The sequence below is a fragment of the Pithys albifrons genome, chromosome 3 (assembly GCF_047495875.1).
Source record: "Pithys albifrons albifrons isolate INPA30051 chromosome 3, PitAlb_v1, whole genome shotgun sequence".
NCBI lineage: Eukaryota > Metazoa > Chordata > Aves > Passeriformes > Thamnophilidae > Pithys > Pithys albifrons.
Window position 1 is genome coordinate 52507097 of NC_092460.1, and position 21757 is coordinate 52528853.

The 21757-nt window shown below is 47.5% G+C and overlaps 7 protein-coding genes across 7 annotated transcripts; 3 read left to right on the plus strand and 4 right to left on the minus strand.

Moving 5' to 3' along the window:
• Positions 1–9121: 9121 nt before the first annotated feature.
• Positions 9122–9671, minus strand: LOC139670354 (histone H2A-IV-like). The gene has a single exon (XM_071551946.1). The coding sequence runs from the start codon at positions 9625–9627 to the stop codon at positions 9238–9240; it is 390 nt and encodes a 129-aa protein (XP_071408047.1). The 5' UTR covers positions 9628–9671; the 3' UTR covers positions 9122–9237.
• LOC139670355 (histone H2B 1/2/3/4/6) lies at positions 9245–10445 on the plus strand. Its single transcript, XM_071551947.1, has one exon. It carries the CDS (start codon positions 9963–9965, stop codon positions 10341–10343), a length of 381 nt encoding a protein of 126 aa, XP_071408048.1. The 5' UTR covers positions 9245–9962; the 3' UTR covers positions 10344–10445.
• Positions 10446–11656: 1211 nt separating this feature from the next.
• On the plus strand, positions 11657–13479 carry LOC139670352 (histone H3). Its single transcript, XM_071551945.1, has one exon. The coding sequence runs from the start codon at positions 11896–11898 to the stop codon at positions 12304–12306; it is 411 nt and encodes a 136-aa protein (XP_071408046.1). The 5' UTR covers positions 11657–11895; the 3' UTR covers positions 12307–13479.
• Positions 13480–13944: 465 nt separating this feature from the next.
• LOC139669411 (histone H3-like) lies at positions 13945–17110 on the minus strand. The gene is made up of 2 exons (XM_071549895.1): positions 16475–17110; positions 13945–14965 (listed from the first exon to the last, which is right to left on the minus strand). The coding sequence occupies exons 1-2, from the start codon at positions 16869–16871 to the stop codon at positions 14952–14954; spliced, it is 411 nt and encodes a 136-aa protein (XP_071405996.1). The 5' UTR covers positions 16872–17110; the 3' UTR covers positions 13945–14951.
• A 1211-nt stretch (positions 17111–18321) lies between these two features.
• On the minus strand, positions 18322–19979 carry LOC139670358 (histone H2B 1/2/3/4/6). Its single transcript, XM_071551951.1, has one exon. The coding sequence runs from the start codon at positions 18802–18804 to the stop codon at positions 18424–18426; it is 381 nt and encodes a 126-aa protein (XP_071408052.1). The 5' UTR covers positions 18805–19979; the 3' UTR covers positions 18322–18423.
• Positions 19091–20625, plus strand: LOC139670357 (histone H2A-IV). Its single transcript, XM_071551950.1, has 2 exons — positions 19091–19986; positions 20571–20625. Exon 1 carries the CDS (start codon positions 19140–19142, stop codon positions 19527–19529), a length of 390 nt encoding a protein of 129 aa, XP_071408051.1. The 5' UTR covers positions 19091–19139; the 3' UTR covers positions 19530–19986; positions 20571–20625.
• Positions 20113–20930, minus strand: LOC139670356 (histone H1.11L-like). The gene has a single exon (XM_071551948.1). The coding sequence runs from the start codon at positions 20917–20919 to the stop codon at positions 20251–20253; it is 669 nt and encodes a 222-aa protein (XP_071408049.1). The 5' UTR covers positions 20920–20930; the 3' UTR covers positions 20113–20250.
• Between the last annotated feature and the right edge of the window lie 827 nt (positions 20931–21757).

Sequence of the window (21757 nt, forward strand, 5' to 3'; positions counted from 1 at the left end):
TCCCTACGAATGCACATTGTATGTGTTCACTTTTCCTGAAGTGTAGGGGGAAAAAAAAATTAAATCTCAGCCTATTCCTGGCGCTGAGCTACTGCAGTCATTCCCTGCAGGGAACAGTTGCCTTTCCTTTCCTTGAAATAGCAACTGACTTTACTCTGTGCTGGAGCTGCCAATTGCTTGATGACTGAAGTTTCCCCCCAGCACACATCTAGAGCCAGTGTAGCTTTCAGCCAGTCAGCTACTTCATTCAAGGCTAGTGTACTTTTAAAATCCTAGCTATTTGAGACAATTGTGTGTGTGACTGGCTGGAGCACAGCACTCATTCCATAAAAGGGAAGCAGGTCCACAGCAAGACTGTTGCTCTGAATTCCCATACCTTCTTCTTCTCAGAAGACAAAAACATGCAGCATCCTGCAAAAGGAGTGATCTCCATGTGGTTTTACTCTGTTTCTTAAGCATAGGCACCATGACGGTTGAGAAACAACCATGTTGTTTTCCTAAGGCGCCTGCCCAGCAATCAATCAGAAAGAAAGGATCACTGGGATCCCCTCTTTTCCTGCCTGCTGTTGCCTGGGACTTGTGCCCACATACAGATACGACAGAAGTGATGAAGGTGTTGGGGAGGAACAGCTTAAGTGGCACTCCTGCTGTTGCCTTTCATGCTGAACCAGGACCGGTTTTAATCAAAGAAAGATTTCCTGACCCTTTGGATGGGGTCAGGAAAAAAGGCTTTTTTCATGGCACTAAGTGGTGCAGCCCTCCTTAGACCTAAGTGGCATGCATCTGTTGACACAGGGGCTGTGGTGCAGGGGACATTTCTTTTGAGCAGCTGTGCTTGGAGATGGCATATCCACTTTCTTGCTTGGTAGATTTTTAAACTTCAGGACTGTTTGTTGACCAGGAACATCTGACTGTGCCCTAGTGTTACCCTGACCTGTCTAATCTGAAAGCTATCTAGCTGTCACTGAGTGGTAGGGGTTTACTGATGCATTTGTGAGATGCTTCAACACATAATTGCTGGAGCTGAACTTAAAAAGGACAAGAAATGAAAGGCAGCAGTCAGGGAAAGGAGAAGGCTCAGATTATTAATTTCAATGGCAGATTGGTTTTTGATTATCTTAAAATAACCATGAAACCGTATGTCAAGTATATTGTCTGGGAGGACCTGCAGGTGACAAGACATGAATGAAAAAAATAAATAGCATTGACGAATTACTTCAGCCTGCCACAGACATGGAAAAAGAAAGAATTGTTTTGAAGATGCTTAAATATGCAATATTGGCCTGTTACAATTTGTACATACTGTACATTAACAGGAAGGTGAGTTTTGATACTGAAGGAAATACTTTAGCCCTTCCCTTTGTTTTAGCAAACGTATGCTTGAATTGGAGCCCATCTGCCTTGGCGAGGGTTTGCTGCTGATAGACATGAGAGTATGAGAGTTCTTTCACACAATCCCAAATGGAATAGGACTTTTTTTTTTCATGTAACCGCATCTGCATTAGAACCTATGCCTGCAGATATGTCCTTGTGAGGACAGCGAGTTTTAGTAAAAATGAAATAACGAAGAAAATGGAAAAAAGGTCTAGGATGAGCCTAAGGTGATGACAGTTTTGGATGCTGTCCTTCCTTTCTCAATACTCTCTTTTTTCAATATACTCAGCTGCAAAATATTGCCAGAAACCCCTGCAATGCTCAGTGTGTGGGCAAGGACCTGATTAGAGTGCAGAAGAGACAATTCATTTTTTTTAGAATATTCCCTCACAGAGTTTCCTGCCCACTGAAATATCTGCAAGTCACTCAAGATGAGATGTTGGTCTCAGCCTAGGATGATTTCTTACAGGAATCATCCCTGAGCTCCTTCACTTTTTAAAGAGAATGCTTCTCTATAATCCACCCCTACAATGAGGTGCATACCCAGAAAGTAGGGACTTAACACGAGGAGCTAGAGATGTCAACTGTATTTTAAAAAAGAAAGATGTATTATAATAGAAACATTATTTTCTAGGGAGTTGTCCTACCACACTGCTCTGTGATCTGTTCTTGTCCCTGCTAACAGTGTCACAAACATCCTTTTGGTGAGAATGCTGGTCTTCTCTCCCACGTATAATTCCAGAGAACTGCTCCAGCAAAGGCAAGCAGATGGGAATGGGAGCAGGATGGGAGAGAAGCATCTTCTCTGAGCACCTCCTTAGGACTGACAGGCCATTAGTGCACTTGCTCAAATATGAGCACATCTGTTGAGTCACCAAGTAAGTCCCAGGGGCCTGCGTGGAGTGACTCAGCTTATCAGGGATCTCAAGACTTGAGAGGTAGGTCTGACCTACACTGGGCAGTCCTGCAAGCTGGTGGAGGCCTCACCATCCTGCCTGCTATACACGGACACCCAGCCCCTCTGCTGCTGCTGTCTCTCTGTTCTTGACCTGTGAAGCACTTGGACTTGGTGGAAGGGGCACAGCAGGTGTTTCACTGTAACTCTGGCCAAAAATGGTACCTCTGCTCCACCCTTTCCCATCTAGCCACATCCTCTTGAAAAGCCTGAGAGTATTTTGTGGGAGCAGATGACTAGAAAAGGGAAGGAAGGATGTTTTATTGCCTCATCTCTCTTCCTTTCAGTGGATTTTGGCAGAAAGGACTGGTCTTTATGTTCTTGTTCTCTTCAGCAGAAGGAATATATTGCAGAAGTGTTTGATCTGAAGCTGTTTGAAGCAACTGAGATGTAACATTTGAATGCAAATGTGAAACATTGGAAGCTGGAGTTTCAAATATACAGTTTCTTTATTAACATTGTTTTGATAAAAAAAATTGAGAAAAGTTGAGTAAATTAGATTTAAATACCATCTTTTTAACAGGGGATTTCTGTCATGCTTGGTACTTTCAACCTTAATGGCTGCATCCTGGAGCTAAAATCTGTGGTTTTTTTCTTTTGTTTTCTTTTTCAACTGAGTCAAAGACAAATTTTAGCTCTTCACAGCAAGATATTAATTCAGATTCAGTGGGAACTTGAATAGACCTAAACTAAAACACAGGAAGCAAATTGGGAGTAAAAGGGCTGCATCAGTTTTTAGTAACCTTACCAGGAGATCCAAATTAATTTTTTTAATGCATTCCAGAATGAGACAGGCTGTTCTGGGCTCTGTTCACTGTGTATGTGGGACTTCAGCTGGGTTTGAAGAAAGCTGCGAAGAGCAGAGCAAGGTAGGGGAAACACCACTTGTTAGTTTCCTTAAAGTTGAAAATTAATCAAGCGCATTGACTATGCCTTTGTGAGCAAGCATTCATGTAACCAAAATACCATCCTAAATTGCCTTGCCAAAACACTGCCAGCAGTGTTTGCAGAGATCGAGAATTTATTTGGACATGGAGGGTGAATTTCTGAAATGGATTTAAACAGACCAGCTTATGCTGCCATTTGCCACTTTTAATTACATATTCTAGTGCAGGCTACATGGCATAAGACTCTCTCTGACGCACAATGAAACAACTTCCCACTTAGCCCATATGTCTCCAGCCTTGCCTGTGGCACAGCTGATGTAACTCTGTGCAATCATATGCAGGCTTTACTGAACTCACTGCTGTTTGAGGACTTTATCTGTTCAGTGTCTTAGTAGTGACAGCAATAGCACCACAACGAGCAAGTCTGGCTACCCATTCCCTCAAGGACTGTATAAAATAGAGGATTGTTACCAATTTTTTTGGAACTGCAAAGAAACGTAATAAGTTAGTGAAAAGTAGAAATTAGGTGACCTGGTTTTTACTGTGGATTTCTTGATGGCTGAGTTCACTTTGCAACATTTCTCTTGAAAGCAAAAAAAGACTCTATTCTTCTAACCTACAAAGCTATTTATACTCAGGAAACTTGCAAGAAGTCAGTGTCTTTTAAACCTTGACTGCTTTGTCAGATTCTGGGTGAGATTGCCTAGGAAGTTCAAAAGCTACTGGTTGACAAAATTGCCAACAGCCCTGCTCTTTAAACTCTCATTTCTGTATGGAGGCAGGCTAGAATGATCCCTATGTCCTGCAATTGAACACAAACCACAAATGTCTGTACTTTCTTATTCCTCTTTGCCAAGTTTGAATCTTGTAGTGTTTAGCCAAACTGATTTCATGTACTGCTCTGTAGTCTTCCTTCTCCCAGGGGGGTGTTGATATCCTCCAGTGCAGGAGGGTGAGCTCCTGGTGTGGGAGTCCTTGGCAGCATTTCTGTATCTTACACTGGTGGATCTGGGCGGTACCCACAGGACCCTGGTTTAAATGGGAAAGAAAAGCAGCTCAGCTGGGAACCATGGGACCAACATATTTTACCAAGAAAACAAATGGGCTGGAAAAACTCAAGTGTAAATCCCCAAAATTGGTACTGGAAGCCTTTGGATAAGAGGTTACTGGGTAGATGTAGCATTTATTAGATAGGAAATGAGAATGTCTGTGTTTCCCTCAGGCAGCCCAGGACCAACATTTACTTGGCTCCTCTATTTGCCCCTTGCTAGTGGCAGGTTGCTGTTCAGGTTATTGATTTCTCACAGAGACACTTTTGCTACCTCTTGCTCCTGAATTCTTGTTCTCATTTGCTCTGATGTGGCTCTTGGTGAGGTAACAAGTGTCAACTTTGGGGGCCCCTAGGAAAACTCCAAACTTGGAGGACCAAGCAACAATTCACTAATCAGCTGCAGTGGAGCCCTTCAGCTAGGAAAATGTACTTTTTTCAAGAAAATTGCATTTGGCATCATCTCATATTTGCACAGTGAAAAAATCCTGATCCTGTCTCTATACCTGTCACTCTGCCAAGGTCAAAAAGCTACAGTGACTGAGTTCACCTCACATCCCTGTGCTTTTCCCTACCAGCTGCCTGGGCAGTGGCTGGTTGATACTATTTCAAAAGGTGCTAAAAAACATTTGCTCTGATATTGAACAAAGAATTAAAAAAAACCCCCAAACTTAAAATAATGACACAATATGGGATCTCAGTGCACTGACATTGTCTGACAGAAATTTTGTAAGGAAAACTTAATGTTTTAATGAACTGTAGTAGTTCTTTTTAAATATATGAAAGAAAAATTATATGGTTTTAGAATTTGAGCTTTTACTTAATTTTAGTTCTTTTCTTGCTTCTTTGAATTAATGAACTATTCTGCTGTACATCATTTGCAGCTAGTCAAGAAGGATACCTAATAGTCATAACACTACCTGGGCATTTTTAAATGCAAAAATAACTAAGAGACCTTGTAATCAAATTTAGGTGTTGAAGATGGAGGCATGTGGATAGATTATGGCTGCACTGCAGATCTGCATGTTAATTCCATACCAGTTTTACTGTGATGCTGACTTTGTGTTGTCAATACTCAGCTCCAAACCCTCAAATTTCATGAACAGGGTTTGACTTATCCTGGAATGGTCACAGTCATTTGTCGCCGTTCCATTTCTTCCCCATGAAATAAGACAGTTTATCCACAGTACTTACAGAAACTGTTGCTGCATTTGAGGAAGATCAACCAAAGGCTGAGAGATTTGGGCTGTGATGGAAGACCAAATCCTGCAGTCATTTAAATTTTTCATGTCTCCTTTCAGTTTTTTAACACATTTGCAAGACCTGGGTTTGCATGTGCAATTTGGCTGTGTTGTTTGTTTGTTTGGTTTTAAGTTATTATTACTTTCATAGTGTTAATCTTTCAGGATTAAACTTCAACAGGAAATATTCCAAATAAAAATGCATTGTGAAGAAAACAAAATGACAAAATTCATTACTTTGGTTAACTCTCCCATCTGGCACTGTAGAAAGATGACAGACACACAAAGGCCTACAGAAGTTCAGAAAAAGTTAAAAACTCTTACCTTGAACAGCCCTCTTTGAAGGTTCACACGTAGTCAGTTTATTCACATTCTGAAGCTCCCTCTAGAGCCAAGAGAAGAAACAGCCATCCCCAAAGGCTGATTTGGTCCATCTCTTCCATGCACCTGTTCTGTAATACATGACATATTGTAGACAGCAATTCTTTACTCCTCCCCTGCCTCGTGAGACAGATTTGTTTGGTTTATGTTCCGGTTTCAAGTGTCCTGCCCCACAAAGACTGCTCTGAGTCAGAGATGGTCCCTTAAGCCAGCACTTGCTGTTCAGCAGTGCCAGTAGGAGATGCTATTGTGGAAGACTGTGTCTAGCAGTAGTACGACCCTGCCTATCCCTTTTCATAACAGGCCCTCCTTGACCACGGATTTTTTCAGTCCCTTTTGACCCTGCTAACACCAGCTACCTCCACTGTTTCCTGGGACAGAAAGTCCAGAAATTCAGTTACTCATAGTATAAAGTACTATACAGCTAATGTACTCCTTTCACAGAGTGATCCTTGTGATAGCTGTGTGGGATCAGGAAAAGAAAAGTCTAGAAGTTTGGCAGTGCTGCACTGAGAGGTGTGCAGCACAGAGTCCCCCTTCATTCTTGTGAGCGACAATTGTCAATCACATTCTCAGTATTAGCAGAACACATGTACAAGCCAGACATGTACAGAAGGGCATAGGGGTTTACAGGGCTGGGGATTGCAAAGAAAGGATGTTATGAATAACATCACTGCATCACAATTCTAATGATTTCTCCTAGGCCTAGGGAGACCAAGATTCAATTTAAATGGCTGAATCTGAACGGAATAAAACCCCAAACAAAACCTAAATAAATTCAAATTGTTATTATTTTTGACTTTCATTTTCAGGTGAGATCTTTCATTCTCAGAATGTGATAGCTGCAAGGTGATACCTCATGGTAATCACCAGAGTTGGGAAATATAACCAGAAACATTTTGACCTGTTGCTGATGTGCCTAGACAGAAGGAGAAAGGGAAATGCTTCCTCACTAAAAGCAGATAGATCTTCCTGAAACTTTCTTATCACTAATGTTAAGGTACAACCTGATGCAAGTGCCCCAGGACACATTGCCCAGATCTGATCAGAATGAATAGCTGTCAGTAATACAAAACTTTTTGGAGGGAAATTTAAAAAGAGGGAGTGACAGTCTCATGAAGGAGTTGAATGCATCCTTCAAACACAGTACTGAATCTGTTAATGGGAGATGTGGCAAGAGCAAGGCCTCACTCCCATGAGTCTGTAAACCTGTGCTTTCAGGAGAGGGGAAGCTGCCCAGCTGCAGAGCCAGGACATGAAGAGGATAGGAGCTTGGTGTTTCTCCCATGCTCCTAGTTCGAGAGTGACCTGTGCCTGAACACTCAGCTTCCTGATGTCTCTGAAGAAGTTTCACAAGACTATAGGGATAGTCAGGAGATGCTCTTGGCCTAGGTGGATTCAGTCTTCTTCCTGCACCCTCATCAACAAATGATCAGGACATAAAAGGGAGGAAAGGAAACTTGGGAGAGAGCATGCTTCCCTGCACCTGCAGATTCTCCCTACATGATTGGCAGAAGCCATAAAGGCAGGACATGGCTATGTGACCCTGTGGTTTGCAAACACAAGCAGTTTTAAAAAAATACTTTCTAAAAATGGCATAATCTTGGAGGTACAAAGACCTGGAAGTGTAAACTCTTCTGGTAGCATCTGATCAAATGCAGCCTTTGAAAAGAGCAAGTCATGCCTCTTTTTACCAGTCCAGTAATAAAAAAACAAACTCAAAAACCAGCCCACCTCATAACCAAAGAAAGAAAACAAAAAACCAAGGCAAATCAAAAAGGTATGTCCTTATCTGTTTTTTGATTTTTTTCCTAACCTATCCCAGACACAAACAGTAAAGAGAGCTCTGGCACTTGGGTCTAGCTGGCCTAGGCTTAGGACAAGTTTTATGCAAGACAATAAAGATATTTGTATCCCCCTAGGCTGAATGGAGTCAAAATAATCCCTGTTGTCACTGAGGCCAACACAGAACAGATGTGACCATACTGGAAACCCAGGCTACCACCTACCTGGAAAGAAGCCGTTTGGTAGAGATGTCCAGCAGCTGAAACGCTGCACTGAGCTAAGAGCAAAAATAGCTGCTGGTATCACTGCACCTGTGAAAATGGAGGAAATGCCTGAAGCTGGGCAAGCAGATATCTTCAGAGAAGAGCTAGAGAAGGAGGAATACTTCTGGTGGGTTATTTTGCCAGGGAGGTGTCCAATGCCCAGGAATGAGCCCAGAGCCGCTCATCAGGCCTGATCCTGATCCCACCTGCAGACTGACATCCTGGCCTTGCCTGTGTGGAAGGAGGGAGATGAGATTTATGGTGCAGTAAAAGTTGAAATGAGCAGACAAATTCATTGCATTTCGAACAGGTTTGGGTTTTTTTTCCCTATGAAATTAGATGAATCATTTCTGAATCATTTTCTGCTGAAGGGAAATGGTGAGAGTTAACACATATAGCTGGGCCTCAGTAGGAGAAAAGTAGAAAACATGAATTAGACAAAAATTGGAGAACCAAAGTAAATGTATTTTTGAGAATTTTGAATATGTGACTGTCAGTTCTCCTGTTTCCAAAATGGGGTTTACGTGTTTGGGAAAGGCATGGTAATGTGAAATGAATAAAGGCTGTGCTGTTAGGTGTTTATGTGTAAAAGTCATAAGGAAGTGGACAAATAGAAGAAAGAGTTCAAGAAGAATTACTATCAGTATGAGTACAAACAGCTAAACACTGAACTTCTGTAAGATGCTCTTCCTAGGAGTTGTCATCTGTGATGGATGCTACGCTTTGCCCCCTAGAGCCAGGTTAAGTATCCCAAAAGAGACATGCAATAATCAAAGTTAACCCAATCTTGCAAAAATTACTTGTTGCCTTGTAGGCATTAAGTTTAGTTTGGATTTTGATATATTTTTCATGTTAGTAGGTATATGTTTCCTAGTTATAATAAACTATACTAGCAAGGTAAAGAAGGCAGCCCCCAAGAAGTAAGCCCTCCACGGAACAAAAATCTTTTCCACACATAAAACCAAAACGGCTCTTTTCAAAGCCACCCACTTTTTCTTAAAAAGGCCTGAAATGCAGGACGAGTTCCAGTTCTGTGGACTGGGCAAATGCTTAGTCAGCTACAGACTAGTCACAGTAAAGTTCACTGCAGAGAAGGGGGAAGGAAAGGGTGCTCAGGGTGACTTTCCGGTAAGCGCCGGCAACCACACCCAGGAGCTGGGTGCAGGAGGACTCCCACGCTTACTGCCTATAAGGAAAAGCAGGCTTTGACCACTTCAAGCTCTTTTTATGAACGTGTAGGTGGCTCTGAAAAGAGCCTTTGGGTTTCTCGTGCTAGAACTTCCTGGGCGTTGCTCGCCAGTGCTCATTTGACTTTAGCCTTGTGGCTGTCGGTCTTCTTGGGCAGCAGCACGGCCTGGATGTTGGGCAGCACGCCGCCCTGCGCGATCGTCACCTTGCCCAGCAGCTTGTTGAGCTCCTCGTCGTTGCGGATGGCGAGCTGCAGGTGGCGGGGGATGATGCGCGTCTTCTTGTTGTCGCGGGCCGCGTTGCCCGCCAGCTCCAGGATCTCGGCCGTCAGGTACTCCAGCACGGCCGCCAGGTACACGGGCGCGCCGGCGCCCACCCGCTCCGCGTAGTTGCCCTTGCGCAGCAGGCGGTGCACGCGGCCCACGGGGAACTGCAGCCCGGCCCGCGACGAGCGCGACTTGGCCTTGGCCCGCGCCTTCCCGCCCTGCTTCCCGCGGCCGGACATAGCTCAGTGATTCAGCAACAGAGTAACTCTCCGGTTACAGACGTTTCGGAAATCCTGCAACGAGCCGCGGCCAGATCATGCTGTATATATACTACTCAGGCGGATTGGCAGAGCAGTCTCTGATTGGTTGCAAGAGAGGACTTGTTCTACAGCCAATGGAAATGCGAATCGAGAGGTGTCCAATAGCAAGGCTTAGGAAGGGGGTGAGGACGGGAAGCCAACCAATAGCGACGCTCCGATGTCAACAGCCACGCTATAAAGGCGGCTCGCGCCGCAGTTGTATTACTGTTTCTCGTTGCTGTTTGTAGTGGTCTGGCAGTTGTGTGTTTGCTGCGATGCCTGAGCCGGCCAAGTCCGCTCCTGCGCCCAAGAAGGGCTCCAAGAAGGCCGTCACCAAAACGCAAAAGAAGGGCGACAAGAAGCGCAAGAAGAGCCGCAAGGAGAGCTACTCTATCTACGTGTATAAGGTGCTGAAGCAGGTGCACCCCGACACGGGTATCTCCTCCAAGGCCATGGGTATCATGAACTCCTTCGTCAACGACATCTTCGAGCGCATCGCCGGCGAGGCGTCGCGGCTGGCGCACTACAACAAGCGCTCCACCATCACGTCGCGGGAGATCCAGACGGCCGTGCGGCTGCTGCTGCCCGGCGAGCTGGCCAAGCACGCCGTCTCCGAGGGCACCAAGGCTGTCACCAAGTACACCAGCTCCAAGTAAGCTGCTTTCTGCGGCCGGCCGCCCTGTGCCAGACCTGCTTGACCCAAAGGCTCTTTTAAGAGCCACCCACCTTTTCAGTAAAAGAGCTTTATTGCTGTGGTTTTTTTCTTCTCCGTCCGTGTTATTGCCCCGAGAAAATAGTAACCGAGGGAAAGCAACTAAGGAAAGTGGGATGTGCATTGTTTCGGAAAATGTGTGTAGATTTGCAATCTGCCTCAGCAGCAGAGCTCGCTCGCTAATCCCTTAGTATCCGTAGGAGCCCGCTTTCCTTTGGCGTCCAGTTTGGGGGCGGTAGGTTAAACAATGAACTCTGCTTCGGTCCGCTCAAGTGCCCGAAACTAACGTGTCCTGTTCTGTCCTGTCCTGCTGGTACGTGATGTTTCTTCACGAGTTACGCTAGCGGAAGGCGGTGGGAGTCGGGAACGTAAAAAGCACAGGCCGTTCCAGATCACCTTGTTTGCTCTGGTTTTATGTCCTTTACACTTTGAGCAAAAAGCTGGGGATGAGTGCCCTCCGTCTTCCCCTTGCCCCTCAGTTCGCGCTGTCGCGGGCCCGTGAGGGAAGCGAAGCGCAACGCTTCTCGGCGTTATCGCCCCGAACTGCACAGCCTCGCCACAAGCGCAGGCTCTACCCCGCATTGGTCTTCCCCGGCTTTCGCCCGATTCTCCCTCCCCTGCCTTGGTGTCCCGCTTCACGTAAATTGAGGCGCCGCCGCGGGTTCTGGAGGCAGTTTCGCAGTGTCGGAGCCGCGCGGCCGCCGGCCTGGGTCCGACCTGAGTGAGGACTGCGCGGCCCTTCCCCGCGGGCGGGCCCGGCCTGCAGCGACGCGGCTCCCGAGGGGGGCGGGGCTTGGTGGCGCTCGCGCTCGCAGCCCTTCGTCTCTTACCCAGGGAGCGCTCCCCGCAGCAAGATCAGGGCTTAGACCCTGGCGGGGGAGCAGCCACGAAAGCCTCGCTCGGCACGAAAAGTCGGCGGCCACCTGCGCCTTCAGCCTTTCTGCCGCGGCCCTGAACCGAACGCGGCTACTGACCGGGAAGGAACAGCGAGCCCGCGCGGGAGAAGGTGCTTGCCGACACGAGCTTTAGCCAGCGGCACTGCCGAGGGGAGGAGTGAGTTTGGAAGAGGCCGAGCCCGTAGCGTACGTGGGCCGCGAAATGAGACCCTGCTGCGGTACTCGCCTACGGTGGTTGCCGCCACCCTTCTACCTTCTCAACCGCTGTTCCTTGCGGAGGGAGCCGGCGCCAAAGCGTGCCAGAGTTGGTGAAGAGGGAGGGAGCAGCATGGGGAGGGCGGGGGGAGATCGGTCCGGGTCGGCGGCCGTGGAGAAGGGGCGGGGCCGGGGAAGCAGAAGGGATGGCGAAGGGCGTGTTCCCCTGGCGGGAGGTGCGGGTTTTTCCCGGGTTCACGCGAATAGTCCAATAGCAGCCGGGCGGTCTCGCACGGCCGGCCAATCGGCGGGGAGCTTCGCCCATAAGTAGCCCCGCGGCGGAGCGGCTGGAACAGTGTTCTCTGTGTAAGGCTTTGGGAGGCAGTGAGCGGAGTTTGCGGAGCGATGGCGCGCACGAAGCAGACAGCGCGTAAGTCGACGGGCGGCAAGGCGCCCCGCAAGCAGTTGGCCACCAAGGCGGCCCGCAAGAGCGCGCCGGCCACGGGCGGCGTCAAGAAGCCGCATCGCTACCGGCCCGGCACGGTGGCGCTGCGCGAGATCCGGCGCTACCAGAAGTCGACCGAGCTGCTGATCCGCAAGCTGCCCTTCCAGCGCCTGGTGCGCGAGATCGCGCAGGACTTCAAAACCGACCTGCGCTTCCAGAGCTCGGCCGTCATGGCTCTGCAGGAGGCCAGCGAGGCCTACCTGGTGGGGCTCTTCGAGGACACCAACCTGTGCGCCATCCACGCCAAGCGCGTCACCATCATGCCCAAGGACATTCAGCTCGCCCGTCGCATCCGCGGTGAGCGCGCCTGAGTCTCCAGCCAGAGATTGTCTTGAATCTCAACATTGTTGCTGCATCCTAAAGGCTCTTTTAAGAGCCACCACATTGCACAGAAGAGTTGGAGCACGATTTTCCGTTTCTTTTTTTTTATTATTATTAGATAGCGGTGTTCAATTTTACTATAGTTCTAATGAAGGTTCAAAAATGAACTTTCTGATTAGTAACCTTAAACTACTGAATTGTTTAAAGTGGCAGTAGATGCTGTTTTAGTAATATGCTTGAAAAAACTATAGAAAATAAGTTCAGAACTAGTATAGTAAATGAGAAATAACAAACTGGTATAGACAGCTCATGCTTATTTTTCCCTGCTCCTTTCCCACTCCTGACTTTATGCTTCCTGTAAAATACTGTTTTGAGTTGTTTTTATTGAATAGGTCAGGTTCTTCAAAGCATAATGAAAAGCATGACTTCACTTAGTATTGGAAGACAAACTGAGTTTCAAACGATTTGTTACTGATTATGCTGTTGTATTTATTGATGTACTAAAGAAGTTATAATGATATCCCAGAATCTTTATCATGAGTAAAACAAAAGTGCAAAGATTTTAAGCTTGATGAAAGGAATAAAAAATAGGAACTTCAGTAAATTAATCTTAATTTTCTTTGCATCATGAAATGGAGAAAAGGCTGGAGAAGATGACTAATGAAAGCCTGGAGAAGTCAAAGTGAATCTGATGTTTTTTTCTGGGAAGTCATTCTTTCATATTTGAAATACATTGAGAGCACTGGCACAGTAAAGGTTTTGTAGCTTTTGCTTTGGACAAAATCAGCTGGGGGAAAGGAAGAGGCTGGCAAGCCTTGGCAGATTCTTAAACAGTGGGAGACTTGTAACAAATAGGGTTATATGGTTTTCAGAACTGAAGACAAGTGTTTTGTGTTTGCTAAGAAAATTGAGTCAGTAGAGGAAAATAAATGGGGGAATCACAAGGTCAACATTTAGTAGAATTTAGTTGATTCAGTAAAGTTTGCAGCTAGGAAATAACAGTTGGCCTTTAGATCAAATTTTGGTTGTGTCAAGTCTTGCAGACTCTCAGTGTTTTCATATTTTTATGAGGTCAAGGTTTTTATTAATTCAGAAATAAAGCATTCAGATTCCTATGGATTTTACTTTGCTCTTGCAACATCTTTTCCTCTTCCCTTATTAGTAGACTGTGGCCTGTCCAGTACAATTCCATACATGTAACCAGCCAAATTAGTCTGAAATTAAAACTCAGGTATGGCATCTGGGGAACCCTGTAAGAATTTTCATATGGTATGTTTCTGAAGCGCCATAGAAGGGGTAAATATTGTTTATATATAAAAATATTCATAGCATAGTGACATAGGTATCAAAGTATATACACGCCCATGTTCATATTCTATACATACATATCTATATACAAACAAATATGTTCATATTCTATACCTGTATACACACCTTCATATGCTCTTTCTTCAGTCACAAATTTTAGTTCTCAGATCTTTCCACTTCTGCCTTTTTCCCAGACCCCTCTGCCTCAGCAACACCTGGCTTTCATTTTTCTGGTTCTAACAATACAATGCGGTATATTAAATGATAGCAAGTCCTTCACAGTTGGACTAGATTATCACTGTGAGTCTCTTATAGCTGAAATTGTTCTATTGCATTTCACCCTTTGTACATCACCACTTGCCGAGTGAGGTGATAATGTTAGCCAGTTGAAAGCAGCAGTGCTTATGCTGGAGCAGCACAGAGACTGTGCCCATAAGTAATTTTTTTAAAAAAGGAATTATACTATTATAATTTCATAATTAACTGTATGTCAGTCCAAAGTCTAAGACTTCAGTAGGCTCTCTCCTGATACTAGTTGTTGTAACACATTGGCAATGTATTATTAACTGAACTGACTTAACTTTGTAACTAGGCCCCTTTGTGAGGTTAGCAAAGGTTAAAATGGTTAAAACCTCAGACTTTTTGCAATTGTAAACAAACAGACTGGGGTCACTGGTGCCTGTTTGCATTGCACACCCAGGCTCTGTAAGCAGCCATCACTGATACCAGACTGTGGAATCTTCTCTTAAAAGAGAATGAGGAAATTATTGATCATGACTGATATGTAGTTAATATGTTGTCTGTGTTATCAGGTCTTATATCAGTTAAATTGTGGAAAAAACAACTGAAGTAGAAGAAACAAGCACTGAGGTTATGCTTTTGTTTCTGTGTTTGGCTGACTTTTAAGAGAATTTGGAACTTTTATGGCCAATTGACAGGTTTCTTTCATTCCCTAGGCTGTGAGTTAAAAGTCTTTTCTTACATCATATTACCTAATCAAGACAAGGAGAAATCATGCTATAGTATATAACTTCAATTCCAAAACCTGCAAATATTTCCTTTCCTATAATTTAGGGGGCTTTTATTCCCATGCACTTCAAACTCAGAAAAGTTTTTAATTTACATGCAAAGAAATAGAGGTGAAATATATAATAAAAGGAAAGTATATACTGTTTGAAAGATAAATCAAAACCTGTACTATCTCCTCTGTTCCATACAAGACTGCACAGCCATCCCATTCACCATTTGGTTACACTGCAGCTCTACTTTCACTGCAGCCTGGTTCCAAAATAAGGCCATGTAGATCAACACAGTCATTCAGGGGCCTTTATGTGCGAGGAACTAAAAAGAAGCAGAAAAAAAGAAAAAAGAGGATAAAAAGATGGAACCTCTGATCAAACCGGAATCTTATCTGATTCCTACACTCAGTGAGTCTTTACACTTTCTTTTCTCATCCACCCAAGTGCTGTCTCTGACAGACTGTGTCAATAGTGCCCAGAAGTGTCTAATGAGGCTGGGTGACTGCTCTGGCTTCTAATAGCAGCCTTCAGTGCTCTCCAGCACCCAGGATTGTTGTACCCTTGGTACCAGATATGTTTTCGCAGAGGGGGAGAAGACAGGAAGATATTTCACAAAATAAAAGGAGAAACATCTGCTAGTTATGAATCTAAGACCTAATTTTTAACTTACTATTTTAATTTTCAGACTCCTGTTAGACTGATTTGTCTCTAACAATTTGAGCAAGGGTGGGTCCTTGGAAATTTGAAAGCTGCATGCCTATATGCCTGTCCTTCCAGAAACTAATGAAGAATCCTAAAGAACTGGCTGCAGAAATCTGACAACTCACCATGTCAGATATTGTGATTGGTACCCGGACAAGTGCAGGTTCAAATGGAAATACATTTACACTCATTACTGTAAGAATATACAAATTTCTGCTCCAAGATTTTTATTAAACTGTTACTAAAAATATCCTGCTCCCCCCCACCCTCAATCCATGCTCAGCAAATAAATAACCTTTTTCCCATGTCTTTTTATTATTATGTGGCAACAAATACAGAAAACATGGTAAGTTATTCCTAGTTACAGTACTTCTCACTCAGTTTCTTGGCCTTTTCAGGTACTTTTCTGTACTGCAAGAAAAAAGTTTCATGTGCCCTGTCATCAACATGGTTGTTCAGCACTTTGAGACCAGCCTCAAAACTGATTTATTGAGAGGGCTATTCTTGCTCCTGTCATTAACAATCGTTGGAGTAAGGCAAAAAGGTCCCTTTAAGGCAATGGGTGACAATAACACAATTCCTAAGAGCCACAGAAAGTTTCTGCTCTTGGTTTAATAACCCAGCCAGCCAGAGACACAAATTTCATGAACACAGGCCCACCCTGGACAACAGGGGTAACACTTTCAATCGCTTTGTCCCTCAATTTTGGACTCCGGCACTGGAACAGATGTAAATTATTCCATCCTGCCTAAAGCTCTCAACTCAATCCCTCTGTCTTTAGTTTCACCTCTCCGACTTGTGCCTTCTTCTCCCACCTAGTTTTTACAATGCACCTTTTAACTAATCTTGTTTGTTAAATACTGTAGATTGATTGAAAAGGAAACTTGAGATTTTGAAGGGTTTCTAAAGGATAATTTGTATACAGGAATACAACAAAATAGCAATAAATATCACCACAAAAAAACTTTACAGCCTACATAAGTGTTTTAAAATCCTGACTACTTAAATTAGCCTACCAGCTCTTTTTAGTGATATATGTAGTGGCTCTTAAAAGAGCCTTTGGGTCGGTATAGAAGGCCCCTGTGCCTAGACAGGAAAAGGCTGCTGCTGGAGATTCAAGCGCGCTCACCGCGGATGCGACGGGCGAGCTGAATGTCCTTGGGCATGATGGTGACGCGCTTGGCGTGGATGGCGCACAGGTTGGTGTCCTCGAAGAGCCCCACCAGGTAGGCCTCGCTGGCCTCCTGCAGAGCCATGACGGCCGAGCTCTGGAAGCGCAGGTCGGTTTTGAAGTCCTGCGCGATCTCGCGCACCAGGCGCTGGAAGGGCAGCTTGCGGATCAGCAGCTCGGTCGACTTCTGGTAGCGCCGGATCTCGCGCAGCGCCACCGTGCCGGGCCGGTAGCGATGCGGCTTCTTGACGCCGCCCGTGGCCGGCGCGCTCTTGCGGGCCGCCTTGGTGGCCAACTGCTTGCGGGGCGCCTTGCCGCCCGTCGACTTACGCGCTGTCTGCTTCGTGCGCGCCATCGCTCCGCAAACTCCGCTCACTGCCTCCCAAAGCCTTACACAGAGAACACTGTTCCAGCCGCTCCGCCGCGGGGCTACTTATGGGCGAAGCTCCCCGCCGATTGGCCGGCCGTGCGAGACCGCCCGGCTGCTATTGGACTATTCGCGTGAACCCGGGAAAAACCCGCACCTCCCGCCAGGGGAACACGCCCTTCGCCATCCCTTCTGCTTCCCCGGCCCCGCCCCTTCTCCACGGCCGCCGACCCGGACCGATCTCCCCCCGCCCTCCCCATGCTGCTCCCTCCCTCTTCACCAACTCTGGCACGCTTTGGCGCCGGCTCCCTCCGCAAGGAACAGCGGTTGAGAAGGTAGAAGGGTGGCGGCAACCACCGTAGGCGAGTACCGCAGCAGGGTCTCATTTCGCGGCCCACGTACGCTACGGGCTCGGCCTCTTCCAAACTCACTCCTCCCCTCGGCAGTGCCGCTGGCTAAAGCTCGTGTCGGCAAGCACCTTCTCCCGCGCGGGCTCGCTGTTCCTTCCCGGTCAGTAGCCGCGTTCGGTTCAGGGCCGCGGCAGAAAGGCTGAAGGCGCAGGTGGCCGCCGACTTTTCGTGCCGAGCGAGGCTTTCGTGGCTGCTCCCCCGCCAGGGTCTAAGCCCTGATCTTGCTGCGGGGAGCGCTCCCTGGGTAAGAGACGAAGGGCTGCGAGCGCGAGCGCCACCAAGCCCCGCCCCCCTCGGGAGCCGCGTCGCTGCAGGCCGGGCCCGCCCGCGGGGAAGGGCCGCGCAGTCCTCACTCAGGTCGGACCCAGGCCGGCGGCCGCGCGGCTCCGACACTGCGAAACTGCCTCCAGAACCCGCGGCGGCGCCTCAATTTACGTGAAGCGGGACACCAAGGCAGGGGAGGGAGAATCGGGCGAAAGCCGGGGAAGACCAATGCGGGGTAGAGCCTGCGCTTGTGGCGAGGCTGTGCAGTTCGGGGCGATAACGCCGAGAAGCGTTGCGCTTCGCTTCCCTCACGGGCCCGCGACAGCGCGAACTGAGGGGCAAGGGGAAGACGGAGGGCACTCATCCCCAGCTTTTTGCTCAAAGTGTAAAGGACATAAAACCAGAGCAAACAAGGTGATCTGGAACGGCCTGTGCTTTTTACGTTCCCGACTCCCACCGCCTTCCGCTAGCGTAACTCGTGAAGAAACATCACGTACCAGCAGGACAGGACAGAACAGGACACGTTAGTTTCGGGCACTTGAGCGGACCGAAGCAGAGTTCATTGTTTAACCTACCGCCCCCAAACTGGACGCCAAAGGAAAGCGGGCTCCTACGGATACTAAGGGATTAGCGAGCGAGCTCTGCTGCTGAGGCAGATTGCAAATCTACACACATTTTCCGAAACAATGCACATCCCACTTTCCTTAGTTGCTTTCCCTCGGTTACTATTTTCTCGGGGCAATAACACGGACGGAGAAGAAAAAAACCACAGCAATAAAGCTCTTTTACTGAAAAGGTGGGTGGCTCTTAAAAGAGCCTTTGGGTCAAGCAGGTCTGGCACAGGGCGGCCGGCCGCAGAAAGCAGCTTACTTGGAGCTGGTGTACTTGGTGACAGCCTTGGTGCCCTCGGAGACGGCGTGCTTGGCCAGCTCGCCGGGCAGCAGCAGCCGCACGGCCGTCTGGATCTCCCGCGACGTGATGGTGGAGCGCTTGTTGTAGTGCGCCAGCCGCGACGCCTCGCCGGCGATGCGCTCGAAGATGTCGTTGACGAAGGAGTTCATGATACCCATGGCCTTGGAGGAGATACCCGTGTCGGGGTGCACCTGCTTCAGCACCTTATACACGTAGATAGAGTAGCTCTCCTTGCGGCTCTTCTTGCGCTTCTTGTCGCCCTTCTTTTGCGTTTTAGTGACAGCCTTCTTGGAGCCCTTCTTGGGCGCAGGAGCGGACTTGGCCGGCTCAGGCATCGCAGCAAACACACAACTGCCAGACCACTACAAACAGCAACGAGAAACAGTAATACAACTGCGGCGCGAGCCGCCTTTATAGCGTGGCTGTTGACATCGGAGCGTCGCTATTGGTTGGCTTCCCGTCCTCACCCCCTTCCTAAGCCTTGCTATTGGACACCTCTCGATTCGCATTTCCATTGGCTGTAGAACAAGTCCTCTCTTGCAACCAATCAGAGACTGCTCTGCCAATCCGCCTGAGTAGTATATATACAGCATGATCTGGCCGCGGCTCGTTGCAGGATTTCCGAAACGTCTGTAACCGGAGAGTTACTCTGTTGCTGAATCACTGAGCTATGTCCGGCCGCGGGAAGCAGGGCGGGAAGGCGCGGGCCAAGGCCAAGTCGCGCTCGTCGCGGGCCGGGCTGCAGTTCCCCGTGGGCCGCGTGCACCGCCTGCTGCGCAAGGGCAACTACGCGGAGCGGGTGGGCGCCGGCGCGCCCGTGTACCTGGCGGCCGTGCTGGAGTACCTGACGGCCGAGATCCTGGAGCTGGCGGGCAACGCGGCCCGCGACAACAAGAAGACGCGCATCATCCCCCGCCACCTGCAGCTCGCCATCCGCAACGACGAGGAGCTCAACAAGCTGCTGGGCAAGGTGACGATCGCGCAGGGCGGCGTGCTGCCCAACATCCAGGCCGTGCTGCTGCCCAAGAAGACCGACAGCCACAAGGCTAAAGCCAAGTAAAACTCTGTAGACAAACAACCAAAAGGCTCTTTTCAGAGCCACCCACGTTTTCCTAGAAAGAGCTGCTCGCTTGACCATGGAAACAAATGCTACTTGATATATCTGAAAACTGAGTATTATTTAAGGAAGCTTTGTAAAGCATAAAATTTTATCCTGTTCAGTGTAGTTCCCTACCTTTTTCTTAGTTGACGAAGAAAAAGTGTCTTTCCCTTTAGGAATGTCTGTTGCAATAGAAATCCACCACCACATCATGATTAGGAAATGTGGGCATGGAAGAACGTCTGCGAAGTTCTAGCAAGAGAAATCCAAAGGCTCTTTTCAGAGCTACCTCTACTGCATCCGTAAAAAGCTAAATTGCTTTTAAATGGTTTTGGGAAAACTGCTTTTAACCAGCAGTAAAAGGGAAAACCGCATTCTCCCTCTAACATATCCTCACACCGAGCTGAGCAAATATTACGTAAGTACCAGCTACAAGGTTAGGGTTCGATCAAAGTATAGCAATAGCACCGCATCAAAACCTATTTCTACAGGAGTCGGTGCCATTTCTCACAGCAGCACTTCTTGAAATCTGATGGTGGGGTGGGGGCGGGGCAAACTACTCCAAAATTCCTATGCAGTATAATCAAAACTTATTTTCAGCTCTTTTAAAGACAATTTGGGTGGCTCTTAAAAGAGCCGTTGGGTTTAAGTGCGGAGAAAGTTCTTCCTTCCACGCGGAAATTTACTTCTTTTTCGGGGCTGCCTTCTTCGCCTTGGCTGCTTTCGGCTTGGCCGCCTTGGGCTTGGCTGCTTTTGGCTTCATCGCCTTTGCCTTGACCGGGCTCTTCGCCGTTGACCCCACCTTTTTCGGTTTAACAGCCTTTGTCACCTTCTTAGGGCTCTTGGCTTTTTTGGCCGCCGGCTTTTTGGTTTTCTTGGGGCTCTTTGCTGTCAGCGGCTTCTTGGGCTTCTTAGCGGCGCTGGCGGGCTTTTTAGCAGCCGGCTTTTTGGGCTTGGCTACAACCGTTTTTTTCCTTGGAGCCTTTTCCTTCACTTCTGCAGGTTTCTTACGGAGGCGAAAAGAGCCGGAGGCACCAGTACCTTTGGTCTGCACCAGGGTGCCTTTGCTGACGAGGCTCTTCAGACCCAGCTTGATGCGGCTGTTGTTCTTCTCCACATCGTAGCCGCCGGCAGCCAGCGCCTTCTTGAGCGCGGCGAGGGAGAGCCCCTTGCGCTCCTTGGAGGCGGACACAGCCTTGGTGATGAGCTCGGTGACGCTGGGCCCTGCGGGCTTGCGAGCTTTGGAGCCGCCCGCCGCTTTCTTCGGCTTCTTGGCGGCTGCCTTGGCGACGGGAGCGGGGGCAGCGGCGGGTGCTGCCTCGGCAGCGGGAGCAGGAGGAACCTCAGACATGGCGATGCTGCGCGGACACGGCTTCAGCGGTACCGGCGATGCCCGTTTTTATACCAGCGCAGCGGGCGCTGATTGGTGCGTTGCAGAGACCGCCCCGCCCCCCGCCCCGCTCCTGACGCTCGGCTTGTGTTTCTTCCTTCCCCAAAAAGTGTATTTTTCGTTAAAAAAACCGTGACTGCGGCACCCCATTTCTTATCATTCTTGCTGCGTACAGAAAATGTTTTTGGTTTGGGGGTTTTCTTCTAGCCGAGAGTTGAAATGACTTTCAGGCAAGCCAATAATCCCCGAGTTCATGTGTTTCATGCATAGCTGGATGGTGAGATTTTTATTTCTCCTTTTGAATTAAAACTTTACCTGACAGTACCGCCACAGTGACAGCGGATGCATGTTCTTGAGACGGTTTTTCATCAAGGTGGCTTAAAATGGACGTAATCTCGAAACTTTGTTTTAGTGTAAATTAGCTTTGAAAAGAAGCAAGTAACACAAGGTAGTTACTCGGCTCTGTATCTGGGTTATGAGTTGTTTTCCATAACGCGGCTTCATGTCTTAAAAACCACGAAGCCTTTGGACAGAGTGTCCTATTTAGCTGTAGTCGGAACTGAAAAAAAGAAAGATATTTTACCAGAAACGTTAATGTGAAAAGCAGCTCTCTTAAATCAAGTACCTTCAAAATCCCATAATAACATGTAAAAGTTCTTTTTCCATTTCCCTGAGTTTTCTGAGTCCTTGCGTTAATATTTTAATTAACTATATTTCAATTTTTCTCTCGAAAATACTTCTTGTGGTGAAGCACAGTGGATAAACATTTCTGTGTTCTATAACATAAAAGTAAGTAACA

What these genes read in the sequence shown, in the direction of transcription:
- LOC139670354 (XM_071551946.1), bottom strand. Translation starts at nt 9,627, where the DNA reads ATGTCCGGCCGCGGGAAGCAGGGCGGGAAGGCGCGGGCCAAGGCCAAG.
- LOC139670355 (XM_071551947.1), top strand. Translation starts at nt 9,963, where the DNA reads ATGCCTGAGCCGGCCAAGTCCGCTCCTGCGCCCAAGAAGGGCTCCAAG.
- LOC139670352 (XM_071551945.1), top strand. Translation starts at nt 11,896, where the DNA reads ATGGCGCGCACGAAGCAGACAGCGCGTAAGTCGACGGGCGGCAAGGCG.
- LOC139669411 (XM_071549895.1), bottom strand. Translation starts at nt 16,871, where the DNA reads ATGGCGCGCACGAAGCAGACAGCGCGTAAGTCGACGGGCGGCAAGGCG.
- LOC139670358 (XM_071551951.1), bottom strand. Translation starts at nt 18,804, where the DNA reads ATGCCTGAGCCGGCCAAGTCCGCTCCTGCGCCCAAGAAGGGCTCCAAG.
- LOC139670357 (XM_071551950.1), top strand. Translation starts at nt 19,140, where the DNA reads ATGTCCGGCCGCGGGAAGCAGGGCGGGAAGGCGCGGGCCAAGGCCAAG.
- LOC139670356 (XM_071551948.1), bottom strand. Translation starts at nt 20,919, where the DNA reads ATGTCTGAGGTTCCTCCTGCTCCCGCTGCCGAGGCAGCACCCGCCGCT.